The sequence below is a fragment of the Peromyscus maniculatus genome, chromosome 9, assembly GCF_049852395.1.
Source record: "Peromyscus maniculatus bairdii isolate BWxNUB_F1_BW_parent chromosome 9, HU_Pman_BW_mat_3.1, whole genome shotgun sequence".
NCBI lineage: Eukaryota > Metazoa > Chordata > Mammalia > Rodentia > Cricetidae > Peromyscus > Peromyscus maniculatus.
This window is the reverse complement of record NC_134860.1, coordinates 75,915,755-75,940,873: the sequence shown is the minus strand read 5'-3', so window position 1 is coordinate 75,940,873 and position 25,119 is coordinate 75,915,755. Positions and strand designations below refer to the sequence as shown.

Sequence of the window (25,119 nt, the reverse complement as noted above, 5' to 3'; positions counted from 1 at the left end):
TATATAGCAACAGAAAGGCAAGGATTGGGGTTTTCCATGCCACCATTTGTTTGTGGTTTATGTGATCATTATCTTAGGCTATTACTCCAGGATGGGCCATGGAAAGGTCTATTTCCAGGTCTCTGCTGTTCATGGTGTACTTTGGTCCTTTGCCTTAAGATGTTAATAAGGCCTACTGTTCCTGGGATCTCAGTAGAGCTCAGGAAAAAAAGGTGGTTTTGTTAGCTGGTCAGAATCCTTTAGGTTTATGTCAGAGAGAGACATAAACCAATTTCAGTGTGGGAGAGGGATCTAGGGGGTCTTTTTCTTCCATGTCCCTTTGTTTTCCTTGTCATTTTATCCTGCTCAGTGTGACGGTGGATGCTCAGCTCTCTTGTTAAACACCTGCAGATTTAGAGGAAGACACCCCCCCCCACACACACACACACAGTATTGTGGGCCTCTGCACACATCACAAGGGAGATTGTTAGAAATCTTTTTTTTTTAAGATTTATTTATTATGTATACAGAAGAGGGCGCCAGATCTCATTACAGATGGTTGTGAGCCACCATGTGGGTGCTGGGAATTGAACTCAGGACCTCTGGAAGAACAGTTGGTGCTTTTAACCTCCAGCCCCTAGAAAACTTTTTTTTAAAGCTCCTCAGATCTACTACTTCCTGGCAACAAGTTAAAGAAGTTGAAAGCTTTAAAAATCTTAGAAAAATATTATTTTATATACTTAATGATTGAGCTTGCATTAAATACCATGACACACTGATGTAATAGCAGGAGATAACAAAAAGGATAGATTACAACTATGTGTTCTTGGAAATGACCCAGAACAATTTTTACGTATTCCGTGACATAATCTAAGAATTGAAAGGGTCAGGTACGTAGACTTGAGACCCGTTAGCAATTAGTAGTACCTTTCCTTGATTGTCCTAAGAAACATTTTTGGCTCAAAGATCTGGGAAGCTCTACAGGAAATTAGACACATTTATAGGGAATAAGAGTAAAAGAAAATTATTGTGTTTTGGTAGACATATCTTTTGTTTTGTTTTGTTTTGTTTTGAGGGAATTTATAACATTTAAGAGATCTTTTTATTTATCTGTATCTCCAGGCCTAGCCTTGTGCCTGGTATGTAACTGATAGCAAGATTAAATATTTAAAGATGCATTTAATTGTGCCCAATAGATGTATCAAGAGTAAGCCTGAAAAGAGGACATAGCTTGGTGTAGAACACTACCGAGCATGTGTGAGTCTCAGGGCTTAAACACCAGAAGTCTGTATTAGTTAGGTTCTTTGGAGAAACAGAACAAAGTAATACATGTGTTTATTTTAAGAAATTGGCGTGTATTTTGTGACTAGCAAGTCTAAAATTTATAGGATAGGACCCAGGCAGAAAACTTTAAGATAGGAGTTCAATTTTTGTTTGTTCTTTGTTTTTATGTCTTCTGCCAGGGATTGAACCGTAGACCTTTGTTTTTATGTCTTCTGCCAGGGATTGAACCGTAGACCTTGGTGAAAACTCAGTAGTAGGCAAACTCCTTACTGCTGAGCTGCGCCTGTAGCCTGGAGCTGCCTCCAGCCCTGCCTCGCCACTTCAGACCTGATTTTTCCGCAGGGAAACCTTCAACTTTGTTTTTTGAATGCCTTTCAGTTGACAGGTTGAGGCCTTCATAGATGATCAGATAGTCTTGAACTGACAATGAGTGTTGACCGAGTCTACAGACACCTCCACAGCAGTTCCAAGAGTTAGAGTCTAGCCAGGTCAACCCATGGACTGCCTGTCACTGTGTATTTGGGTTAAGGAGGAACCTGAAACAGATTTGTGGCGTGGTTGGCAAACCTACCACAGCTCGTATCTCTCTAAGGCTTCCAGGCCTGGTTTGTTACTAGAGCAAGATTTTCCACTACATACATTTATTCACATTATAGTGTAATGTGAGCAAAGAGCTTTTTATGTTACTAGGAGAAAGTTCAGGCAAGACTCACAACATTATTTTGAATAAAGCCAAAATAGTATTTAAAAGATTATTCCCAAGAAATCGTTATGTAGAAGAGCTTTGAGTTTGGAGAAATTTCATTCATTACACTGAGGAGTGGAATACAACTCACTTGGGGGGAGCCCAAGAGTTGTTTCCCGTGTTTGACTTTTGATTTTTGTTACACTGTTTTGCGGACCCCACACACACTTATTCATTAGTGTTATTGTAGAATTCAAAACTTGCCTTTGATTTAAAAGAAATTGAGTGGCTTAAAAGCAGATTGTAGAACTGGGCCCTAGCCTTGCCTCTCCTCGAGATGGAGGGGAGGGGGGCGCATGCGCGCACTGTGGAAGTGAAACCGCATCGCCAAAGGCTGAGTAGGTTAACGTGGGTTAGCCAGTTTAGACTTCATGCACTTGAAACTTTCAGGTGAGAGAGTTGTGGAAGTTCTCTTCCAAATGTCATTTTACGGTCCGACGTTTTGTGTGTGTGAATATAAACACTCTCCCCTCCTTTTTAGTTTTGGGATGGTAGGGATGGAACCCAGGGCTACCATAGTAACGCAGGCTACCCAGCTTCCAGCCCCTGAGCTGGGCTCAGCACAGGCCCCTCTTCCCTTCCTTCCTGAGGAACACTCCTGTAACTTCTTGGGGAGCGCTCCTGTAACAACTTCCGACTTCTCCCCACATCTTCCTGCTGTGTCAGCGGCCTTTGTGAGTCCCTCTCCACGTTTCCCCTTTTACTTGATGTTGTTGAAATTCAGAAGGCTTTCTTTGTGGAAATTGAACCAAATAATAAGACAGTATAAAACACTGAGTTCAGCAAAAGTGATTTGCTTGCGATCAACCCTTGAGAATTGCGTCCCTGCCAGATAACAAAGAACAGTTTTGCTTAATCCTGCTCATTCTTCTTTTCCCTCCCTCTCCACCAAGTGTTAATGAATTCCTGTACAATGTGTCTTATTTGTTCATCCTGGTTTTTGCAAGTAAGCCCAAAGAAAGCTCATCAGATTTCCTACTGGAAAGCTCTTAGTCTGACCCCTCAGGAAAGGCATTTCATTTTTGTAGTTGTTCAAGACAGCAACTTTGACATTCTAGATTTTTCTCTCATAGACTACATACGGTACCAGAAAATCTTTTTACCTTCAAAATACGGAAATCTACAAGTTTACCATTTTCATCACTAATCCCCATTATTATTTCTTGGATTACTTTGAAATACTTCTAATTCGTTTCTGTGCATGTTTTTGATCCTGTATAGCTTTTGTTGTTGGTTTTTCAGCATGACAACTAGAGATCCTTAGAATTCTCTGATAATGTCAGGCCCCTGTTGGAAACAGTGGTGTCTCTGTCATTCATAGCAAGGCTGAAGTCCTGATGTTCCCTGTGAGGTCCCCCACTGGGTGTCCAGCCTGTGATCGACATGCGGCCTGGCCCAACACAAAATTATAAACTTACTTAAATTGTAAGGTTTGGGGTTTCTTTGTTTTTGTTTTTGTTTTTTGTTGTTTTGTAACTTGATTGCCTGGTACCTGCATGTAAACTTTGCTAACGCTATCATGTCACAATGTCAAAAGGGTAGAACATGTGCACGACACTTGACCTCTCTAACTTGATTCCTTATTCGTTTGTCCTGTGCCTGCTGGCTGGCTTGTTTGCTCCTCACCAGTCCCTGCCTCCTTCAGCAGGAGGAGCTCTGAGTTCAAGGCCAGTCTACAGAGCAAGTTCCAGGACAGCCGGGACTACACCTAGAGAAACCCTGTCTCGAAAAACCAAAGGAAAAAAGAAAAGAAAATTAGCCAGTAAAGCAAGCACCATTTATAGTCTCATAGGTAGTATAGATTTTTAAGTGATATTCTTCATAATAGCACTTGAAGAAAATGTATTTGCTGTACTTATCGTTGTCATTAAGGTGATCTACTTTCATAGACTGGTGTGCACAACCATAAATGATGTTTTCCCTCTGCAGGGAAGGAGGCTGATAGCTGTGGGACTTGGCGTTGCAGCTGTTGCCTTTGCAGGTACGTTGTTCTGCTTTTTAGACACACTGCGTTCCCACTTGCCCACCGGTAACAGTTACTTAGCAGTGATCAGTCAAGCAAAACATAGATAAGAAATTCCTTATAATAAAGAAAATTACTGGTCAGTGAGCTAAGACAGCTGGCTGCATAATGGTTGATGTTCCTGCCATGCTCTTTCCAGTTTTATTTATAGTGTCCAACGATAAGAAATTTGTAGCATGGGCCGCTGAGATGGCTCAGTGGCTAAAGCACTTGCTACGGAAGCCTGAAGATCCAAGTTCAGACAGCCCAAACACATGCAGAGGCGTGACACAGTAGCTCATGTAATCCGGGTGCACAGTGGAAGGCTGAGACGAGAGGAACCCTGGAAAATCCTGGACCAGCTAACTTGGCGTGTGCAACAGTTAACAGTAGAAAGACTCTGTCTCAAACCAGGTCAAAACTGAGGCCCAGTGGCCTAGTTATCCTCTGACGGTGTTGTGCACACTGTGGTACACGATAAATTGAGAAAGCTGCTGGAGAGATGTCTCAGCAGTTTAGAGCACTTGATGTTCTTCCAGAGGACCAGAGTTCAGTTCCTAGCACCCACATCAGGCACTTCACAGCTGCCTCTAACGCTACCTCCAGATGAGTCAACTCTTTCTTTGGCTTTTGTGGACACCTGCCCACAAATACACATGCATACACCTAAATAAATAATAAAAGTTAATCTTAAAAAGACAAAAAAAAAAAAAAAAAAAAAGGCCTGGACAGGATAAGAGGATAAGTAGATGGCAGATGACAACTTTAGGGAGTCAGTTCTCTTTCCACCACAGAGGTTCCCAGGATGGAAGTTGGGTTGTCAGGCTTGAATAACAAGTACTTTTACCCCCATAGCCATCTCTGGTCCTAAAATCTTTAAAACATGCAATACAGGTGATGGAGGTTCCTTTATGCTCTCATGTTTATATGGACTCACACATTTCAAGCTCTCATTTCCTTCTGATGAACATAGCTATTCCTTGACTACTTAGTTATCTTCTAACATATTGATATTGTTTGTTTGTTTATAAACTCAGGAGAGTGTAATTCACTGCCACAATTATCTTACTAGAAAGGGTAGTTTTAAAGATACTTATTCAGTCATTAATTTACAACATTAAATTACATAGCTATTCCCTAACTAAATGTTAATCTAAGAATATTTCCTTGTGTTAGTTTTGTTTACTATTGCTTTGATAAAATACCTTGATAAACAACTTAGGGAAAGAAGAGTTAGTTTTAGCTCACAATTCCAGTTACAGTTACTATAGCAGGGAAATCAAGGTGCCAGGATCTTAATCAGCTACTCACATCCATAGTCAGAACAGAAAGAGAATTAATGCATGCATGCTTGTCTTCGACAGTCTTTCTCCACTCTTACTCAGTTCAGTAGTCTCTGCCTAGAGAATGGTGTCTCCCATAGTGGGCAGTCTTCCCACATCAGTTAATATAATGAAGACATTTTCCTACAGACAGGCCCATAGGCTAACCTGATCTAAGATGGTCCTTTACTGAAACTATTCCCAGGTGATTTTAGACTATGTCAACTTGACAATTAAAATTAACCATTACACCATGTTATTTAAGTTTTTGTTTCTAAATCCTATGTGTTTGATTATGTTAATTGCATTTTTCTTTGGATAAAGCTACATTCTGTTGTGGTGTCATAGAATTCAGTTCTAATAGAAAATGACAGTTTTATTGGTTCTATACAGTATCTAATTTTACACAGTTCTCATTTAAAACAATCAGAACTTAAAATCAACAAGACCCATGATTCAGAGCCTTTAGATCGTTTTGCCAGCAGGGCTTTGCACCGTTTGCATGACTGTAGTTAACTACTTCTGAGCTTTCATGAGAAGAAAATAATGTTTTTAAAGAAATTTTGACAGTTGTCATAAACATAAACCAATTTTAGTACTATTATAGAATAGGCATAATTATAAATTCAACTGTGAGCTTTTCATTTTAATTTAGAAAAAGATGTATTTTGTCTCCTTGTCTTTCATACAATGACAAAAATTTGTGTGTGCATTGTATATAAGAAATTCATGTTACAAATTAGAATAGCAGCACTTGCCCAGAGCCAAATAAACTGAATGCAAGAGCTAGGAGAAGCTGTCCTTGCTGTGCTTCCTTGGGCAGCAATGAGATCTAGTTTGTGTCTCAGTGAATCTCCAGACATCACCTCCGAAGCCTTCTCTGTTCTTGTTTGTTTTGTTTCACTGAGGCAGGAGATTGCTTGCTGTGCCTGGTTGTGGTTTTGAAGAATTCTGAGTGATTTGAAAGTGATGTTTTATGTATGGATCAAGTGGTAAACTATCGGGGAAGATTTGGGTGTTGATCTTTCCCTCTGGGGTTAGGTCTGTGGTGTCTTACACAGTTTTCTAGCACAACTTGGTGAGAAGGGCACAAGTAGAAAGTGTGTGTGCTGATGTCGGTCTTGTCTGAAGCCCTCAGAGTGACTTTAGGATCTGGTTTGCTTTAGATTCTTATTTGTCAACACAAGGGAATATTAGCATGCTTAAGAAAGGGAAATTAAGTAAGATTTTAGTCCTTCTTCCAAAAACTCAGGTATGTTTTTAGAGCAGAAACTCAAGTTATGTGTCTTTAGTAAATTTATAGGAAATCTCTGGCAAAGACCAGTTTAGCAATTTTGCTTTAACATCTATCATTTCTTGTCACAGACTTTTTTTTTTTTTTTTTTTTTACTATTTTTTAAGGATAATATAAACACGTGTTTTCTATTTGGGTTTACATTTCCTAATCAAATTTAGGAATTTTTGAATGCTCAAATTAGAGACATTTTCTCTAATATGATACTTGAAATTGTGAAAATGTAAATTTGAATCATTATTTTAATACTTTGAATTCCAATAGTAATTGTAGTCTGTAAAATATCAACTTGAAAATAATTTCCAAACTCTTTTGGAGGTACCTTGGAGGTAGGAGTGATAAGAAGTTTTATTGATGAGAAATCACTGGAATCACTGGAAATTCTAAATGAGAGTAAACCTTTAAACAACAACAAAAAAATAAAAATAAAGTAAGATTTTAGAGAAAATAAAGACTGGAAGTAAGAAAAACAGATAATGAAATCTTTAAGAGCTTCACACGTGGTTGCTTTCTTGCTCTGCAGGTTACTCTACTAACTGCAGTCCTGTATCATGTGTGTGAGGTGTTTGTTTTCTATGTATTTCAGTGTGATTATCATTGTAAATGGCAATATAATTACTCATTTAGTATCATAAGTGACTATTATAAACAGTGTCTTGTTTTAGTCAGTTTATTGTGGAAAGAGTATTAAGGTATTACTGTATTCTATAACATTGTATAAGTGTATAATATACATATAAACATTGAAAATTTCTGATTTTATTATCATGAACTAGAACTTGGTACATACGTGTTGGCTATGATAATATTAAAGTCAAAGTCTATTTAGTAAATAGAAGTTTGGAAAATAGTAAGTCTTTTTAATAAAATTTGAAATAGCATTTATATCAATAAATGATGTATGATAAGCACCTTAAAAGTAATGATTGACACTGATTATGAGAAATATATTAGTATTTGTTCTATTTACTGTTTAGGTCGCTATGCATTTCAAATCTGGAAACCTCTAGAACAAGTAATCACAGAAACAGCAAAGAAGATTTCATCACCTGTAAGTTAAATGGGGCTGTAATTAGAAAGCACTTTTAATGGTTGTTTGTTGTACTTGAAAGCAACTCAGAGCATGTCTTAGGCTTCCCACCTAGAAGTCAGGAAGAAGTAGAAGTTCACCTCCTCACATCATTTATTAGTCTGTCTGGTCTATGGATTTAGTTTAAGTTTCTTAGTCTATGATTTTTATACATGAACTTCTGTTTCTGGTTTTGACGATTGCTAGGTAACTTACTGTCTGTTTTCTTGTTTTGAAGCAGGGTATAGGCATACTTTTCTTTCCCACCAGCCATGACCCAAATAACCATCCTGAGACTTAATATTAATTATAAATGCTCAGTCAACAGCTTAGGCTTGTTTTTAGCTAGCTCTTATAACTTAAATTAACCCATCTCTATAAATCTATGTGCTTCCTTGAAGCTTGTTTACAATACTTCCCATGTTGCTCGCCCTGAGTTTTATGGTGTCTCCTCATGATGCTCATACTTCGCCCATCCTCCCAGTGTTTTCTCTGCTCAAAAAAACCTGCCTAGGCATTGGCCAGTCAGCTCTTAATAACCAATGAAAGTAATACATTGAACAAAAGGATTATTCCACAGCACTTCCCCCTTTTTGTCTAATTAAAAAGGAAGAATTTAACATAATAAAATTATATACGACAGTTATCAAGTAAGAATTACAGTTACAATATCCAGTCCATTTGTATTTGACAAATTTAGAGAAAATATTCTATTATCTGTCTTATCTATTAGTCTAAAGTTTTATACCTAATTTACCTTTTATTATAACTAAGGAAAACTTTAAGTTTAATTATTTAGTCTTTAACTCCATCAAAAACCCCAGAAGGGTGTAATGTTTCCAAGGACAGGGACATCTGGCTGCCTGGACGGTCACTCATAGTTCTTCTGTAACATTGGGGCATCCAACTTTGATCTACAGGCCTAGTATATCTGACAGACATTTTTGAGAAGCAGGAAATTTTGAAGGACTGTCTTACCTTGTCTTGGGAAAGTTTGGCAGGTGCTTTCTTTTTTCTTTCTTTCTCATCCTCATGGTCCAGTTTGAATAGTATACTGTCAGCAGTTGAGGCAAGGGCAGTTGTTGTCTTTGTTGTTTTATTTTTTTCCTAAGTGGCTATCTTTTGCCATAAAGAAAGCAAACTCCATATGGAGGTTCTTTGATGCCCATCATCTGCTTTTGAAGTAAATTGGTGCTGTCAGGAGCAGATGTGTCTAACTGTCAAGAAAAACCTGGTAACTAAACATATTAAATGCTGTATTCTCTAGGCCCTTGAAATGTTTGAAGACCATCAATATATTGAAATATATCTGTTTAACCTTGAAAACATGCTTAATATGACTACAAGTTTGATTATTGTAGATGGCTATTAACCTGTATTTCTTAATTATACATTTTTAAATGAATTGCAGAAGTACAATACCCCAAACAAGAGTAGAAACATACATATAGTATAGCAAAAAATAACTTTAAATTTGTATTACTAAACAAAAATCTATATCAATATAAAATATTTTGAGATTATAGTTGTTTTGGGGGGTTAAAGTAGATTCAGTAATCTGCACTCTTATCCTATCATTCCTATATCATACCCCCGTTTTTTCCTTTAGAAAGAGATCTTTGAATTAAATCCTTTTGTTTAGATTTTTTTTCTGACTATGACCAATCACAATTTGTAACCAACTCCCCTAAATAATGACAAACATTCATAATCCATTGAATAACCAAAACTCACCCATACCCCATCTCTTGGGAATCTGGGCATTGCTCTCTAGACTACTTATTGTTTGTGGGCATTGAATCTTTGGGGTACCTTGAGAAAATCAGGATAATTGTTAAGTCTTGACTGGAGTAGTTTGTGAGGTTGGATCATCTCAGCCAGCAGCCTTGAAACTGTTCTGGATGCAGAACTCTGAGGAAACTGCAAGATAGGTTCTCTGAGATGCTGGATCATCTGGACCATCCATTTTTATTTGTGCCTGGTTTCCTTGTTCTGAAAATACATAAACTTTTAAAGGAAACGTGCATGTCTATATTAATACAAGTATAGATTGTTGACATGGGGCCTGTGAGGGACCCCTCAGGGTGTTTCCAGCTTGCAAAGGCAAGGCATCACCTTATCTGTCCCTTGTTGACCTACATTCCTTAGTCCAAAGTCTGACTTTGCCACACCTTCTGCATAATCAAGAAGGAAGAGGCATTCTGTTAGGATTATTTCTTGAAAAAACATTGTTTCTAGGAATGCTCTGTTTACAGTCCTTTTTTTCCGGTGACCTTTTTTTTACTGCAATTGAAACATTTGACATTATTATTTTTCTTCAAACTCTGGAAATCACCTCTCCTCATCATGATGAGATTCAATATTGATTGTATCTTGGATTCATTCCTCCAAGGGTGCTGATCTTGCCTTTAATGGCCTAATTACCCTTTTACATTGTGCATTAGCATTTTCAAAAGCCAGAGATTCAATTATTATTTGTCTAGCTTCTGAATTTGGTATCATTCTCTTTTCTGCTGAAGTCAGTCTTGGTATGAAATCAGTAAAGGTTTCTTTTGGGCCCTGTATTACTTTAGTAAATGACTCAATTTTCTTTCCTACTTCTTCAATTCTGTCCCAAGCATTCAAAGCTGCTGTGCGCCATTAGGCCAGGGTGTGGTTATCATATAAAGATTGTCTTTGTGTATCAGCATAATTACCCTCTCCAAGTTGATCTTGGGAGATTTCCATACCTCTAACCTTGCTTCGTTTTTTAATGGTCTTAGCCTCATCCTTCCACCAGGTCCTCCATTGTAATTGTGGACCAGCCTCTAAGACTACTGTAACCAAATCTCTCCAGTCTTGAGGGATAATTCAGTTACAAGCTGACCATGATTTTAACATATGCTTCACAAACGGGGGTGCGTGTTTACTTGGGACTGTGTGGCTGTGGAGCTGGGTGGGACACAGGAAAACTTCCATCTTCAGATTGTATTTTGTACACAAGTTAGCCAAAGATAATTTTTTTTTTGTTTCATGACTGAGCAGGTAAAATATATATTATGTATTTTGTAGTTTTTCTAGGTTTATTTCTTTATGTCTGTAGCCAGGATTTTCAGGGAATCTTCCCTGATCAAACCTGGTCCATATCAACCTGGAATGAATACACAACCTCTCATTTCCTATGGAAATAAAAGCAAAACCTCTTCCCCAAAGTAACATATTTTTTTGATTTCCATTTTGAAGTCAAGACATTTTAAAAATAGATTGGTTGGTTTAATCCAACAGTTTTCATAATCCATTGTGTCTTAGCAGCTGTCATTCCTTCATTAGCAATCAGAAAATGCAAAGAAAACACAAACATACAGGATCCAGACTCTGTGTTTCCCATCTTTATGCATTTTGTTGTTGTTGTTGTTGTTTTTCATTCCTTTTTAAAGGACTTGACATTATTATTTTTAAACTTTTTTTTTTTTTTAAATCTGTGACTGTATATACCTTTTCTCTCTCCCAAGCCTATGTATATTTTTAAACACACTGTGACCTATTTAGAGGTTTTTTCTTCTGGATCTGTTTTTACTGAGCACTTGTATTGTTTTTTGATTGCATGAGACAAATCTTAAACTGTTGTGTCAGCTAATGGCACTGTCCAGCTTAGTGTATGGCAGTAAAGCTTGGTGGTTGGTGGATAGCTTCATCCTGCAGGCAGCTGCCAGGAGATGCATCTCTATACTGTGGCCAGCATGAGAGACGTGAGACTAGGAAGCTGTGTTTGGCTCCTGTTTTGTGTATTTACAACCTTTTTTAAGCTTTCTCAGGTCTTATGTGGATGTGGGTGCTGGATGTTTGGCACCAGCAGGGTCTTGTGTATCCCAGGCTGGCCTGAGCTCTTTGCTCTTCCTGCTCCATCTACCGAGTGGTTATAGACACGCACCACCATATCTAGCCTCTTTGGGTTTTTGTTTTATGAGATAGCATCTCACTGTTTAGCCAATGTTAACTTTGAACTCTCTTGGTCCTCCAGCCCCATATAGCAAGTATTGAGGTTACCACACCTGTCTTATTTTTCCTTTTGAACTACTTATTATTTACTCAGTAACCATTTAGTGAGTGCCCACCATTTACCAATCCCTGTGCTGAGAACTGAAAACAGCAACTGAGTAAAACAAAACAAAAAACAAAGCCTCTACCTTAGTAGGGCTTATGCACACTGTATTTCAGCTTGAAATTTGAAACTAGTTCCTAATATCTCTGCACCTGACCATCTCAAACATAACTTTGCAAAACTCCACCACAAAATCTTATAGGACTATATGTTGTGGAATATTATTTTAAGATGTGTTATATTCATTTATACTGTGGAATATTTGTTTAATGATGCAAAGATGTGTTGCATTCTTTTATGTTGCATTTGTTTAACTCTGTGAAGCTGTGTTACTTTGCGTGCCTAAAACACCTGATGATCTAATAAAGAGCTGAATGGCCAATAGCAAGGCTAGAGAGGGATAGGCAGGGCTGGCAGGCAGAGAGAATAAATAGAATGAGAAGAGAGGAAGGAGTGAGAGAAGAAGAGGAGGATGCCAGGGGCCAGCCACACAGCCAGACGTGGAGTAAGAAGTTAAAAAAAGGTATATAGAACAGAGAAAGGTAAAAGCCTAGAGGCAAAAGGTAGATGGGATAATTTAAGTTAAATGCTGGCTAGAAATAAGCCAAGCTAATGCTGAGTGTTGTAGAATATTATTTTAAGGTACGTTACTTGCATTTGCTTAACACTGTGAAGCTGTGTGACTGTGCCTGTCTAAAACACCTGATGGTCTAATAAAAAACTGAACAGCCAATGGCAAGGCAGGAGAAAGGATAGGCAGGGCTGGCAGGTAGAAAGGATAAATAGAAGGAGAAATCTGAGAGGAAAGAAGAGGGAGCAAGAGCAGGAAGAGGATGCAAGGGGCCAGCCACCCAGCTACACAACCAGCAATGGAGTAAGAAAGTAAGGTTACAGAAGTAAGAGAAAGGGAAAAGCCCAGAGGCAAAAGGTAGACAGGACAATTTAAGTTCGGGAAAGCTGGCAAGAAATAAGCCAAGCTAAGGCTGGACATTTATAATTAAGAATGAGCCTCTGTGTGCGATTTATTTGGGAGCTAGGTGGCAGCTCCCCCAAAAAATAGTAAAAGCAAACAACAGCTGGGCATTCATAAGTAAGAATAAGCTTCCGTGTATTTATTTGGGAGCTGGGTGGCAAGCCCAAAGAGTAAAAAAAAACAACTACAGCTATTCATTCATTCAGCAGAATTCTAGATATTTTTTATTTTTATAAACTTAAAAGAAGTGCAGAATGAATGAAAATGAGAATGAAACAGCAACTCTGTGTGTGTGTGTGTGTGTGTGTGTGTGTGTGTGTGTGTGTGTGTGTATTGGGAGCTGGAGATATGGCTCAGCAGTTATGAGCACTAGCTGCTCTTCCAGAGACTTGGGTATAGTTCCCAGCACCCACATGGCAGTTGCAGGGGATCCAACACCTTCACATAGACACAACAACAATGCATAGAAAAAAATTAATGAATAAAAATAAATAAATCATTTTTTAAAAGCTACAGTGTGAATTGCAGTTTTGATCACTGTAGTGTAAGCCTTGCCTTTTGCAAACTAGGAACAGATCTGGACTCGATCAGCTTGGTTTGTTAGCAAAGACATTACAGGCCTGTGGGATTAGTTAATGACAGCCCTTCAAAGGAAGACATAGTGAAAGTAATTCAGCCCATATTCAAAAGAACTGCAAGAGATTCTTCTAGAATCTGAGAATGCATGTCTGTGATTATGGAGTATAGGTGTGTTTTCTGCTTCCCATTTATATTTGATTTGGCTAACATATTCATAGGTAGATATTCAGCATTTGTTCAGTTAGTATTCGCTGTGTACCTGCTACATGGCAGATATTATAGGCAGTGAAATATATTCATAGGCCAAGCATACTTCTCTCTAGGAATTTATGTTTTACATTTTAGTGCAGATAAACAATTTAAAACATGCAAGTATATAATTTCCAAAATTATCAAGTATCATTAAGAAATCCAAACCAGTGTAAGAAAGAATAATACTGGAAGAGAAGGACCTTCGTTCATCTAGGCCAGGCAAAGCCTTTTAGGAGATGTGGACAGGGACCATATGAGCATCTGAAGGAAGTGTTCTGAGCAGTAGGAGCACTGAGAGGTCCCAAGGTGGGGTGAGCACAGCAGCAAGGATAATTCCAGTAGTGTCTGAAGAGAAGCCAGCTCGGGCCCGGTCTCTTAGGGCCCATAGACCGTGACAGCGCCTCTCATTCTTTTCTGAGTACAGAAGATTTTGAACAGGGGAAAGGTCAAGACAGGCATTGTTTTAAGTTATCATTTGTCCTGCCAACCGCTTAGAGTATAGACAAGAGTGAGCCAGAGCAAAAGCTCTGGAGGTCGTTGAGAGGGAATGGTGATGTATGATAGAGACACGAGAGGAGTGATCCTAACAGAAATTGTGACAGGGCTCATTGAGTGCATGTTGTCTTCATCTTTCCCTGTGTGTCACTTGTGACTGGAAACACATTTAGAAAGAATTACCTTGCTTCTGCTGTGGTGATCCTCTGTAGATATATGTATGTATATCCTAAAGAGAAAACCTTAAGCTCCCTGGAGCACTGTACTGAGAAAAAGGCGTTGAGAATATTTTCACCATTGCACCGCTCAGTAGAGGCCTACAGCAGGGCAGCTGGTATTGGGCATGTTGCAAGACTTTTCTTAGGAGGGGAAAGTGATTGATGTGCCACCCTTTTCCTTGTGATGATTTTTTTTAAATAAATCTAGCTTTTTCTTTTTAAAACAAAATGTGATTATAGTTTGTAGAGAAATAGTTTAAAATATCTTAATCATCGTCATCTTCAAGAATAATTCTTTACATACTAACCAGTCCAGAGAAACTGAAACATGAAGTATGTGCATAGCTTCTCTTCACATTAACGAGTCCCAGCTGCCTCATAAATACAGTGTTAGAGGATTCGAGAAGTACTCATTTTTGAACCAAGTTGGGTTACTAAAAGAATAGGATGTGCAGTTGTATTCCACTATCTCATTCACAGACTTTCTGTTTATTGTTTTGTATGCTCTACTTTATTCAAGTTTTACTGTCCTGTTCTTTTCTTTTTCTTTTTTTCTTTTATTTTTGTACTGTCTTGTTCTTAAATCCCATTTCTCTTAGTCATATATTTAAAATTTATTATATAGGAATGCTGGCTGGAGTGAGAGTTCATCGTGTGCTTGGATGGTGAATGTTTTCACTGTTTTTCTGCTAACAAGATGTGTGTTGCCTGCACAATTATTAATGGTTAATTATTGATTGTGACTCTTTTCTGCTTGAAATCTAGTGGTCCCTGATTAACAGAAGTAGATGTCTCTGATGGGATGCAACCTCACTGCTGCCCCCCCCGCCCCCCCCCCCCGTTTCCATTGTTTGGTTTGGGGTTTCAGTTACTTTGTTTCTTTAATTATTGATATCTTACTATCTTCACCAGGATTCTTAATGAACTCTAACTTAATTGGAGACTCTCTTTTATTCTTTCATACTGCTGTTTTTCTTTGATTATTTCTTCCCTCTATTAATTCTCTATTTCTAGGTTGTGTATTAGAAGATGCTGGCATCTGAGTTTGTCCTTTAGTGTCTGGCTCTTTCATCTCATTTTTGTTCCTGATAATGTTTTTCTTCTACATTCTGCAATTCTTCCACAGTTTAAAAATCACCAGGCTGGTGGTTAGCTGTGGTCATTCTTTAAAACAGTTCATCTGAATTTTATACAAGGGAAATGTTTTACATTTTATTTTATTTTTAATTATGTGTATGTGTGTGGGTTTGTCCACATAGGGGTGCAAATACCTGAGGAGCGCAAAAAAGAGTGTTGGGTTCCCTAGGGCTGGATTTATGGGCAGGTGTGAGCAGCATGACATGGGTCCTCTGCAAGAGGTGTTCCTAATACCGGCCATTTCTCCGGCCCCTGCAAGGGAAGATTGTACTTTCTAAGAAGTCATTGTTATTTCTTCTTCATGGTGTAATGTATTTGGTTGTCCGTTTCCTTAGTCAGAGGGGAAGTCACATGTTCTAGACCACAGGCTCTGATTTAGATGAGTATAGGGAGGGCCCTCTTTGCTATAAACCTCAATACTTAAAAAAGAAATGGCCTCTGAAGTGAATGTTTTCTTCTTGGTTTCCTGGGGAGAATTTATTCTTTCCTAGTGTTTTTGTTTTTCCTGATATTTGGGGTTGCTGTGATAGTTTTTCATATATGCGTCTTTCATGTTTTTCAATATCAGTATTTGTTTAAACTTTCTGGCTTACTACTGATTTCTTATTTTCTAAGTCTGTTATGGCTTTCTCTTATTGAAAATATTTACTTTTTTATTTCTAAGGCACTTTGGGAGACAAAAGACCGTTATGATGCAGTCTGTTATTTTGAACTAGTGCCTTTTGTTTACTGTTTAAAATGTATAAATGAGTACTAATTGGTTCAACAAATGCCTAATTACTCCTAATTTAAGAATTGAGAGAGTCCTGAGTCATTTATCTTCTTCAAGGCTTTTAATTTTCTATTTATAAATTTGTCCTTTTACTTGAAGTCATCCTTTTGTGGCTCTATAACTCAGATATGAAGTTCATTTCTTCACCTAACACTGAATGATAAGCATTCTCACCTAGTAGAGGATTGTTCATGTTACCGACTGAAATAGCTAATGAACACTTTTTTGATTGAGTTATTTTAGCCCTCCTTTGATAACATGACACCATCATTTAATACTAATTTCAGAAAGAAATTAATATGACTCCTGTTGTTGCTTGTTTGTGTTTCTTGGATAGAATATTATTTGTACATCCTAGGGTGTTTTCAGTAGACAGCATCATCTCTCCACCCTCAATGACATAATTATTACTTGTAGTAATATCGTTGTCTTAGTTAGGGTTTCTGTTGCTGTGAAGAGACACCATGACCACAGCAACACTTTTTTTTTTTTTTTTTGGTTTTTCGAGACAGGGTTTCTCTGTGTAGCTTTTCGCCTTTTCCTGGAACTCACTTGGTAGCCCAGGCTGGCCTCGAACTCACAGAGATCCGCCTGCCTCTGCCTCCCGAGTGCTGGGATTAAAGGCGTGCGCCACCACCGCCCGGCACAGCAACACTTATAAAGGAAAACATTTAATTGTGGTGGCAGCTTACAGTTCAGAGGTTCAGTCCATTATCATCATGGCAGGACATGGCAGCATGGAGGCAGACATGGTGCTGGAGAAGGAGCTGAGAGTCCTACATCTTTCAGGCAACAGGACTGACTCACTGGGTGTGGCTTGAGCATATATGAGACCTCAAAGCCCACCTGCACAGTGACACACTTTCTCCAACAAAACCACACCTCCTAATAGTGCCACTCCTTTTGGGGGCCGTTTTCTTTCAAACCACCAAAATCATGTTCATGGGTCTGGACGTTTCCTTTGGATCGCAGCATTTTCAGAGAATGAACTACAGCATCTGATCTCCTTATATTCCAAACAATTTGGTGTTGATATATTTTACCAAGCCTCAAATACCCTTTCAATTATTATTTAGGATTAGAGGAGGGAGATACCAAGTTATAATTTTGTGCCTTCTCCAAATGCAAACAGTGATTTAAAGATAATAGATTAGTGTATTGTACAAATATCTCTTTTTGAAGTTGTCTTTTTTGGTTGTAGAAGGCAGGATTTCCTCTGAAGAAATGGGCCTATATTTCAGTGTTGAGCAGTACAAGCTTCTACTTCCTCGTGTCTGTCTTTCTGTGTGCTGTCCCGAGTGTTAGGCTCCTGTCTGCAAAACGATCTTCTAGAAGGCATGATGGTTTCTGTGCGAAGGTTACTGACTTGTAATAAAGGCAGTGTTGCAGGATAGGAAGTTCTTGCAGATGCTGGGTTTTGAGGAGACTTTTCTGTGGCCCCATTTCCACTTGGTAAAAAATAAAAATAGCATAGATACTAGTGTTGCTTTTTAAGCGTAGCGACTTGTAACCATAGAGGGAGTGACAGTTTGGGGAACATCAGTTTATCTTATGCTGAGTTAGAGTCTTAGAGCTCTCCACAGTGGGTGAGGAGTCATAGGAATACCTTTTCTGTAAAGGAAAAGTGTGTCAGCCTGAAGCATGAATTAAGACCAAAAGAAGAACCAATGTACTGCTGTAGAGATGCCTGCCAGAAACAACTCAAATAACCAGCTTTCATTTGAGGATAAGGCTTGCACCTAGGAAAGGTTTTGGTCTGCTGAGAGAGCCTTTAAGATCATCTGGCCTCCCTCTACTAAGTATCCAGTTTTTCTCCAGCTTTGGCTTGAGGTTTACTCCAGTCTCTGTGTGTGTTTGTTTTTGTAGTGGGTTGGAAATGACATGACACTGGAAATAGGGCGTGTGACTCCTCATGACCCTGTTAGATTAGTGAATCATCGGTGCTGTGTCTTACTTTCGGCAGATCATCACCATGGAGGGGAAACTGCACCTGAGCTAAGCATGTAGCACTGGTTTCTCTTGCCATCAATCCTTAAATACAGTGTAGCCACTGTTGATTTGCATGTCATTTACATTGTTTTAGTGATCTGCCGGTGGTTTGCGGTGTACAGGAGGAGGGGGGCAGCTTATTTGCAGATATTGTGTTGTGCTTTTCTATGACAGACTTGTACACCTAAGCATTTCAATACGACCGACCGGTTCTGGAAGCAACCCCTGATACATACTGTAGTCGGTGACTATAGTTACTTATTATTCATTGCAAAAATGCAGTCTTCTGCCTAGAATTGTGTATGTGTTCAATCGTACATGCCTATGTTTCTCTCTAAAAGCTGTTCAGAGCCCCTAACATAATTGCTTTTCTTTGCTCTTTCCTGATTTCTCGCTCTCTCTTCTTTTTGATTTTTTTTGTTTTCCCCGCTTTGAGACAGGATGTCGTTATGTAGCCCGAGGGAGCTGCGGTTTTTGTGCTCCCCTGTCTCCCCCTCGGAAGTGCTTTGATCCCAGCTGTGCTCCGCCATACCCGGCAATTCAGCTCACCTCAGTTGCTACTGTCTTTTGAGACAGGTCTCTCTTCAGCCCAGGCTGACAGCCTGGAACTCCCAGCCCTGCCTCTCCATTGACCTTCTCTTTGCTAATTAATGGGGTCAGTTCTCAGATCACATTTTCTTTTACCTACCCGAAACACTTGAAACCATGTTTTATTTCCTCGCTTTTCACTTTCCGTTTTCTTCCTAGGGCATAGCGTGGTCTTCCTAGAGCCCTTTACTGATCCCTCCTCCGTTTCAGTTCTTGCACAGACTCAGGCTCAGTCTCTGTACTTGCTCTCCTTAGGCAACCTTGCTCAGTCTATCTTCACTAAGCACTGTCCCCACTGAGGACTCTGATGGGCTTTCTCTGGATTGAACTTCTTTTCCACTTGGAAATAGATAGAAGCTTCAATTTAATGACTTGGAAACCATCCTCATCATATCTATTTCCTACAACTGATAACTGCTCCATCCTTTAGCCGTTAAAAAGCAGTCTGGTAGTTCTAGGCCAAAAATCTTAAAGGCATTTGCATGGCTTGGGCTCTCTGAGAAGCAGACTGGGGCAAAAATTGGAGAGCTGTAAGTTTAGGGAACAGTCTTTGACGCAGCATCCTTCAAAGCAAGACAAGGCTAGAGGAACAAGTTATAGTGTAGTGCACTCTTAACAAAGGCCTGGCCTCACAGCTACCAGGGCCTCACAGCTACCATGGTCCATTGTGATTGGAAGAGGGCTAGGAGCATAGCGTCACCTGGGAAGTGGGTATAGTGGCATCCAACGACTGACCTTGGAGAACTGCAGCTCATTCCACCTCAGCCAGGCATTTCAGATGCAGGCTGCTCTGGGAAGAGGGCATGCCTTTGACTTTGGTCTCAAATGGTCAGAGCTAGGCTGCTCAGTGAGTGCAGCTCTGTGTCTTGAGTCCTTCAGTCCCGAGGAGGGATCTGGACAGTGCAGAACTTCTGCATCATTTGTAATTCCTCCTTTTGTCATATCTCATAGTCGTCCACCAAGCAAATGTTTGCTCTCCAAAGACCTGAAAAGTCTCTGACCGTTTCCCCCACATCCTCAGGTCCTGCCTTCATTTATGTCCCAGTGCCTTGAGAGTTTACAGTCTGTTCTTCAACTGGTCCACCCTTGTTCTTTTTCACTCCTCAGACTCGAACTGATCCTTCCAAAACAAAGCCAAACGATGTTCCTCCAGTGCTCTCACTTCTCATTCCATCACCAACCAGGCCTCTCACAATCCAGTCCCATTGCTTTTTAAGACTCCTGGCTTCCTAGTTCACTCTCTAGCCACCACGGCCATGCCGCTCAGTTTCCCAGCCTCTCTTGCCTTTCCTGTCTGTTACCATTACACGTTCTTCTTTCTCTGTCAGCCAGGATACAAGGCAAACAGATACCTGCCATATCAATATAAGTGCCTTGGTCAAGGCTATCCAGTGAGAAAAGAACTTCAGTGCTTAGGGAAAGCATTGGCATTTGCTGATCCCTGTCCTTTGGTTCTATCTCAGTAGAGAAAATTAATGCATTGTGAAGTTGAAAACACTGTTAATGTTTTTTGCATTCATCTTGGTTAGAGTTTTATGAAAGGATCATTGTGTAGTGCATTCCCCTGCAATTTCAAGTTGATTTCTAATAAAATGCATTGCTCTTACTGTAGCGGTGTGAGGGGATTGAGGTCATGCTACCCTGTGCATGGAACTAATTATTTCTTGCTCTTTCTTTCCCATGCAGAGCCTTTCATCCTACTATAAAGGAGGATTTGAGCAGAAAATGAGTAGGCGAGAAGCTAGTCTTATTTTAGGTGTAAGGTAAGTGCTGCATAAGTATTTTTGTTTTGTGGCCAAGATTGTCTTGAAAATTGGAAGTGGAGGGAATTACAGTAAGTTTGTGCTTATATTTAAAATTTAAAAATAAAACCCAGAAGAGGATATAGCACATTTTTGCCTTTTAAGGTCTGGATTAATTGAAGTTATGTATACTCTTTGCTCTTTTCAAGGAGTCCTAGGCTCCAGGTCCCATCACAAGGTTCCCTATTGTGACACTGATTTCTCTCTCAACCAGTTGTCTACCTGCATACTGTGGTACACCCACATACACCCCCCACACACCCCCACATACATACACACACACACACACACAGAGAGAGAGAGAGAGAGAGAGAGAGAGAGAGAGAGAGAGAGAGAGAGAGAGAGAGATGTGTGGATACAAATAAATAAGTGCAATAATAATTTTTGAAAACTGGACTTCCTTTAGCTTAGTGCTTTATTTAAAACTAAGAGATGGGAGTTTTCCTCGTCAGAGAAAGTAGTGGCTGGCATTAAGCAAAGGGACCATGTTAGTTAGCTAACTATTTCCTTGCTTAGTTAGTATTTACTCAGGGAGCATTATTGTCCCTCAACTTATTGACTCTGTTTACTACAGGCTCAAGAATGCCACTCAGTTCCACACACCTTGTTTCTCCCACCCACCCCACCCTCCCTTCCCTTGCCAGTCAAACATATTCCAGGGAACACTTTAAAACTCGTGGTCTGGGCAACAAATACATCATTAAAATGTAGCAATGATTTAGAGTTTTAATATAGCAAAACCAGAAGGGGAATAAACTGCATGTAAATGAGAATTCTCCCCCCATCTTCAAAGCTCACCACTAAGATGATAATTGTCTTAAAGGCCATGGTTTTAAATTGTCATATTTGTGTACGTCAACTTTTCTTCCATGCGTTTTCACTTTAATATAGTTTGATGGGCGTCAGACCTCAATGTACACAGTACTTCAGGTTTTGTGTAGAAAAAAGTTACTTTTTGAAAAATAGGCAATGTCAAGGGGCATCAAGACCGTGATGGGTAAACTTACAGATAGAAGGGAACCAAGCCAGTGGGAACTTAGGAACTTTGGACTGACAGCTGTGGAGCCTGCATTGGACTGGACTGGGTCCTCTGCATGGGTGAGACAGTTGTATAGCTTGGTCTGTTTAGAGGCCCCTGACAGTGGGAATAGGATCTCTCTCTGGTGCATGAACTTGTGGTGATATTTTATTTGTGCTGAAATGTGGTGATATTTTATAAATAAAGCTTGCCTAGAGATCAAGGGAGAAAGGCCAGCCATTTTAAGTAAGCAAGAAGTCAGGCAGCACATGCCCCTTAATCCGATCACTTATCAGGCAGGATCTCTGTGTGTTCAAGGCCATACTAGGGAACAGAGCCAAGCGTGGTGACACATGCCTTTAATCTCAGTACCAACCATAGAGACCTGGAGGTCTGTTCAGACAGACAGAAAGTGACAGAGCTGTGTAGGAAGAGGAAGTGAGGTAGCTGGGCTATGAGAGCCAATGAGAGGGCAGAACAGCAAGGCATATAAAGGCATGGGTAGACAGGAAGTAACTCGCATTTGAAAGCTGCAGAGTTGGTGAGGTAAGGTTGGCTGGTGGCTTTCCCTGTTTCTCTAATCTCTAAGGCTTTCACCCCTATATTTGGCTCCTTGTTTTTTATTTAATAAGACCATTTAGAAATTCGTCTACATGAACTGGCCTTTTGGAGCATATTGCCTATGGTAGGACACCTTACACAGCCTTGATACAGGAGGAGGGGCTTAGACCCTCCTCAGCTGAATGTGTGGGCTTTGCTGACTCCCCATGGGAGGTTATACCTTTTTCGGAGGAGGAGATAGGGGAGGAAAGAGGAGGGGGGATCTGTAGTTGGTATGTGGAATGAATAAAAAATTTCTTAATAAAAAAATTTTTTTAAAATAGGCAATGCCATTGATTTTCAAGAATATTGTAACTGAGGTGACTTTCAGACTTTGTTTCATCTATTCAATTAAAACTTGATATACAAAATAAGAGCTAACACACCATGTTTCTTCAAATATATACAACAAATTGGTACTTTTCTAAATTGATATCTAGTTTTTAGTAATTAGCTTTGTGAGGTACAGTCTTGTGAAGCTCTTTTTATAGGTTTCTAATTTTTATAACGAATAGTCTTGTATACTGTCAGTGTTCACTAGTTAGAGCCTTCATCTAAGGAATTTACTTTTTGTGATTGTTGCTCTTGGTTTTGGGTCTTTTGGTTTTTGTTGTTGTTGCTGGGTTTTTTTGGGGGGGTACTATAAAATCCATGAAGCACCCATTGCATATTCCATCTGAGATGATATCTTAAGTGCAGGTCATAGACTGTACCTGTAAGTCATTTGTATGTACAGTCGGGCATCCAGAACAAGAGAGTATAACCAGTGTAGAGGTGCTGGAGAGCGCCGTAAACAGAAGGATCCGTGCACGTCAGCACAGGAAGTGGAACTGTGCTGGTTTTCAGAGTGATGTGGTTTTCATTTCTTACGCAATTAGATAAAAAGTTAGCTCTTGTAAATATCCAATTGTTACTTTACTTTCTCAAAACTCAATAGTCTTTGAAATCAAACAGTATCTATTTGAGAGCTACCTAAAAGTTAAGTTTAAAAATGTTTCCCCATAAGGTTTCTGTAAACAATCAAAAGAAGTATTCTCAGGACCTTGCATAAAAGAACTTGTTTATTTTATTTATGGAAGAATGGTTTGTCTGTTCATTTAGCCAGTAATAGTTCTTTTTTCACAGGGATCTTATCTTTTGAGACAGTTTTGTTACATAGCCTTTTTGAGTTCAAGATATTTTTGTCTCAGCCTCCTGAATGCTAGAAGTTTAGGCATGTGACACTTTAATAGGATGTATTAACATGTATGGCAATGTTATTTACCTGTAGGAGGTTAGTGGTAGCATGTAATTGACAAGAAACTGCTGGAAATTGGAGCACTAACCGAATCAAAGATTGACACCTGATGGCAAGGGAGGTGTTGTTCAAACAGAAGGAGGATCTTAAGCAGCATTCTGGGCTCTTTAGAAGGATCAGCCAACTTCTGCAGACTCGGAGAGCTGCATTTAGTTCATTCTCAGGATAGTGCTTCTGAGTCATTCAGGAAATGTTAGATTGTTTACATTAAGTTCTTTAAAAGTACAAATATATATACATATACATATAAAATGTATTTTCATAAACATCCTTTACTCTTTAAAGTAATCCTTGTAGATAGGCTTCATTGTATTTATGTTACATATGAGAAATTATAACTCAGAGAGTTTAAATGAGCAAGACAGTTTCATAGCTGAAGAGCAGTAGAGTTAAGATTTTTGAACTTAGACCTGAATAACTAAAATTGCGTGCTTCCTGCTAACACAGAGTTCATCCATTCAGATTCCTTTGAGCTTCACAACTGCCCTCATACTTTAAGCTGGCTATAAACTTACCCCTTTGAAGCCTGGTAAAGTTAAGTCACTTAAATACAAGAGCTGTTAGGTGCAGTAACTTCTACTGTTGGTGCTAAAATTCTTTTCATGCTCAGAAAATGAACTAAATGCTTGTAACTCTGAATAAATCAGTTTCGTCATTGTAATTTTATGTTTATTTTCACTGTCTCGTTTCATTTCCACTCACATTGTAGGCTGCTGTATGCCACACTTTCCCACAGCTTTCTTACAAAGCTAGATACACTCTGAACTCTGTGGAGTTTGGAGATTGCTTGTTGAAGGTCTGACAGAAGGCCTTCTATTCTATATACTATTATAGAATATCTATACTATTCTAGAACTCACGTGCGGGCACTGTCCTAGCACTGGGCAGTATCCTTGACCAGCATCAGCCAGTACTCCACAGCAAGACTGATCTAAAAAGCTAGCAGACTAGTTCTGGAACGCCAGTACCTCGATGGTATATGTCACCTTCCTCCAAAATGACCTTAGAAGCGTAAACTTTCGATACTTGTAGTGTGCATAGTGTGACTCTCTTGGCCTGTGTATGTGGGGTGTTGTTGGTTGTGGTGGCGGTGTGTTGTTTTGGTGCTGGGCACTAAACCTTGGGTCTCATGGCTGCTAGGTAAGGATTCTATGATGGAGCTAAATCTCCAACCCATCTTTTATTTATTCAGTTTTTAAAACTGAGAATGAGGATAGATATTATAAAGTACTGAAGGAGAATATAATACAGTATTGAATCACCATGATTTATTTTAATGGTTAGTAGAATTAAGTGTAAAGCTTGTAATTTTATATTTGTCCACAAGATGGTGAAATTCTCATTAGTTTTTAATTTCTTGAAACCCATATAAATCATTAATTTATAATCTGCATTTTGTTAATTTGTTTACAGCCCATCTGCTAGCAAGGCCAAGATTAGAACAGCACACAAGAGAATGATGATTTTGAACCATCCAGACAAAGGTAGGTAGTAGCTCCATTTCCTATGGTCAGATGTGCTATGAGTTCCTTTCAGTTCACTCCAATTCACATGAGTAATACAGGGCTGAAGCGGACTTAGGCGCCACGTGTGTGGAGATTTTCCTCGTAAGCAAGTGGGCTT

General features: G+C 39.3%; 1 protein-coding gene across 3 annotated transcripts in view; it reads left to right on the top strand.

Annotated features, from left to right (window-relative positions):
• Dnajc15 (DnaJ heat shock protein family (Hsp40) member C15) overlaps positions 1-25,119 on the top strand; it is an 86,637-nt gene that overhangs the window by 39,101 nt on the left and 22,417 nt on the right. For all 3 annotated transcript variants that reach the window (XM_006983827.4, XM_042285231.2, XM_042285230.2), the window contains 4 exons: positions 3,938-3,989; positions 7,604-7,677; positions 20,466-20,542; positions 24,910-24,980. In XM_006983827.4, the coding sequence (XP_006983889.1) occupies positions 3,938-3,989; positions 7,604-7,677; positions 20,466-20,542; positions 24,910-24,980 (274 nt within the window). The remainder of the gene's footprint in view (positions 1-3,937; positions 3,990-7,603; positions 7,678-20,465; positions 20,543-24,909; positions 24,981-25,119) is intronic.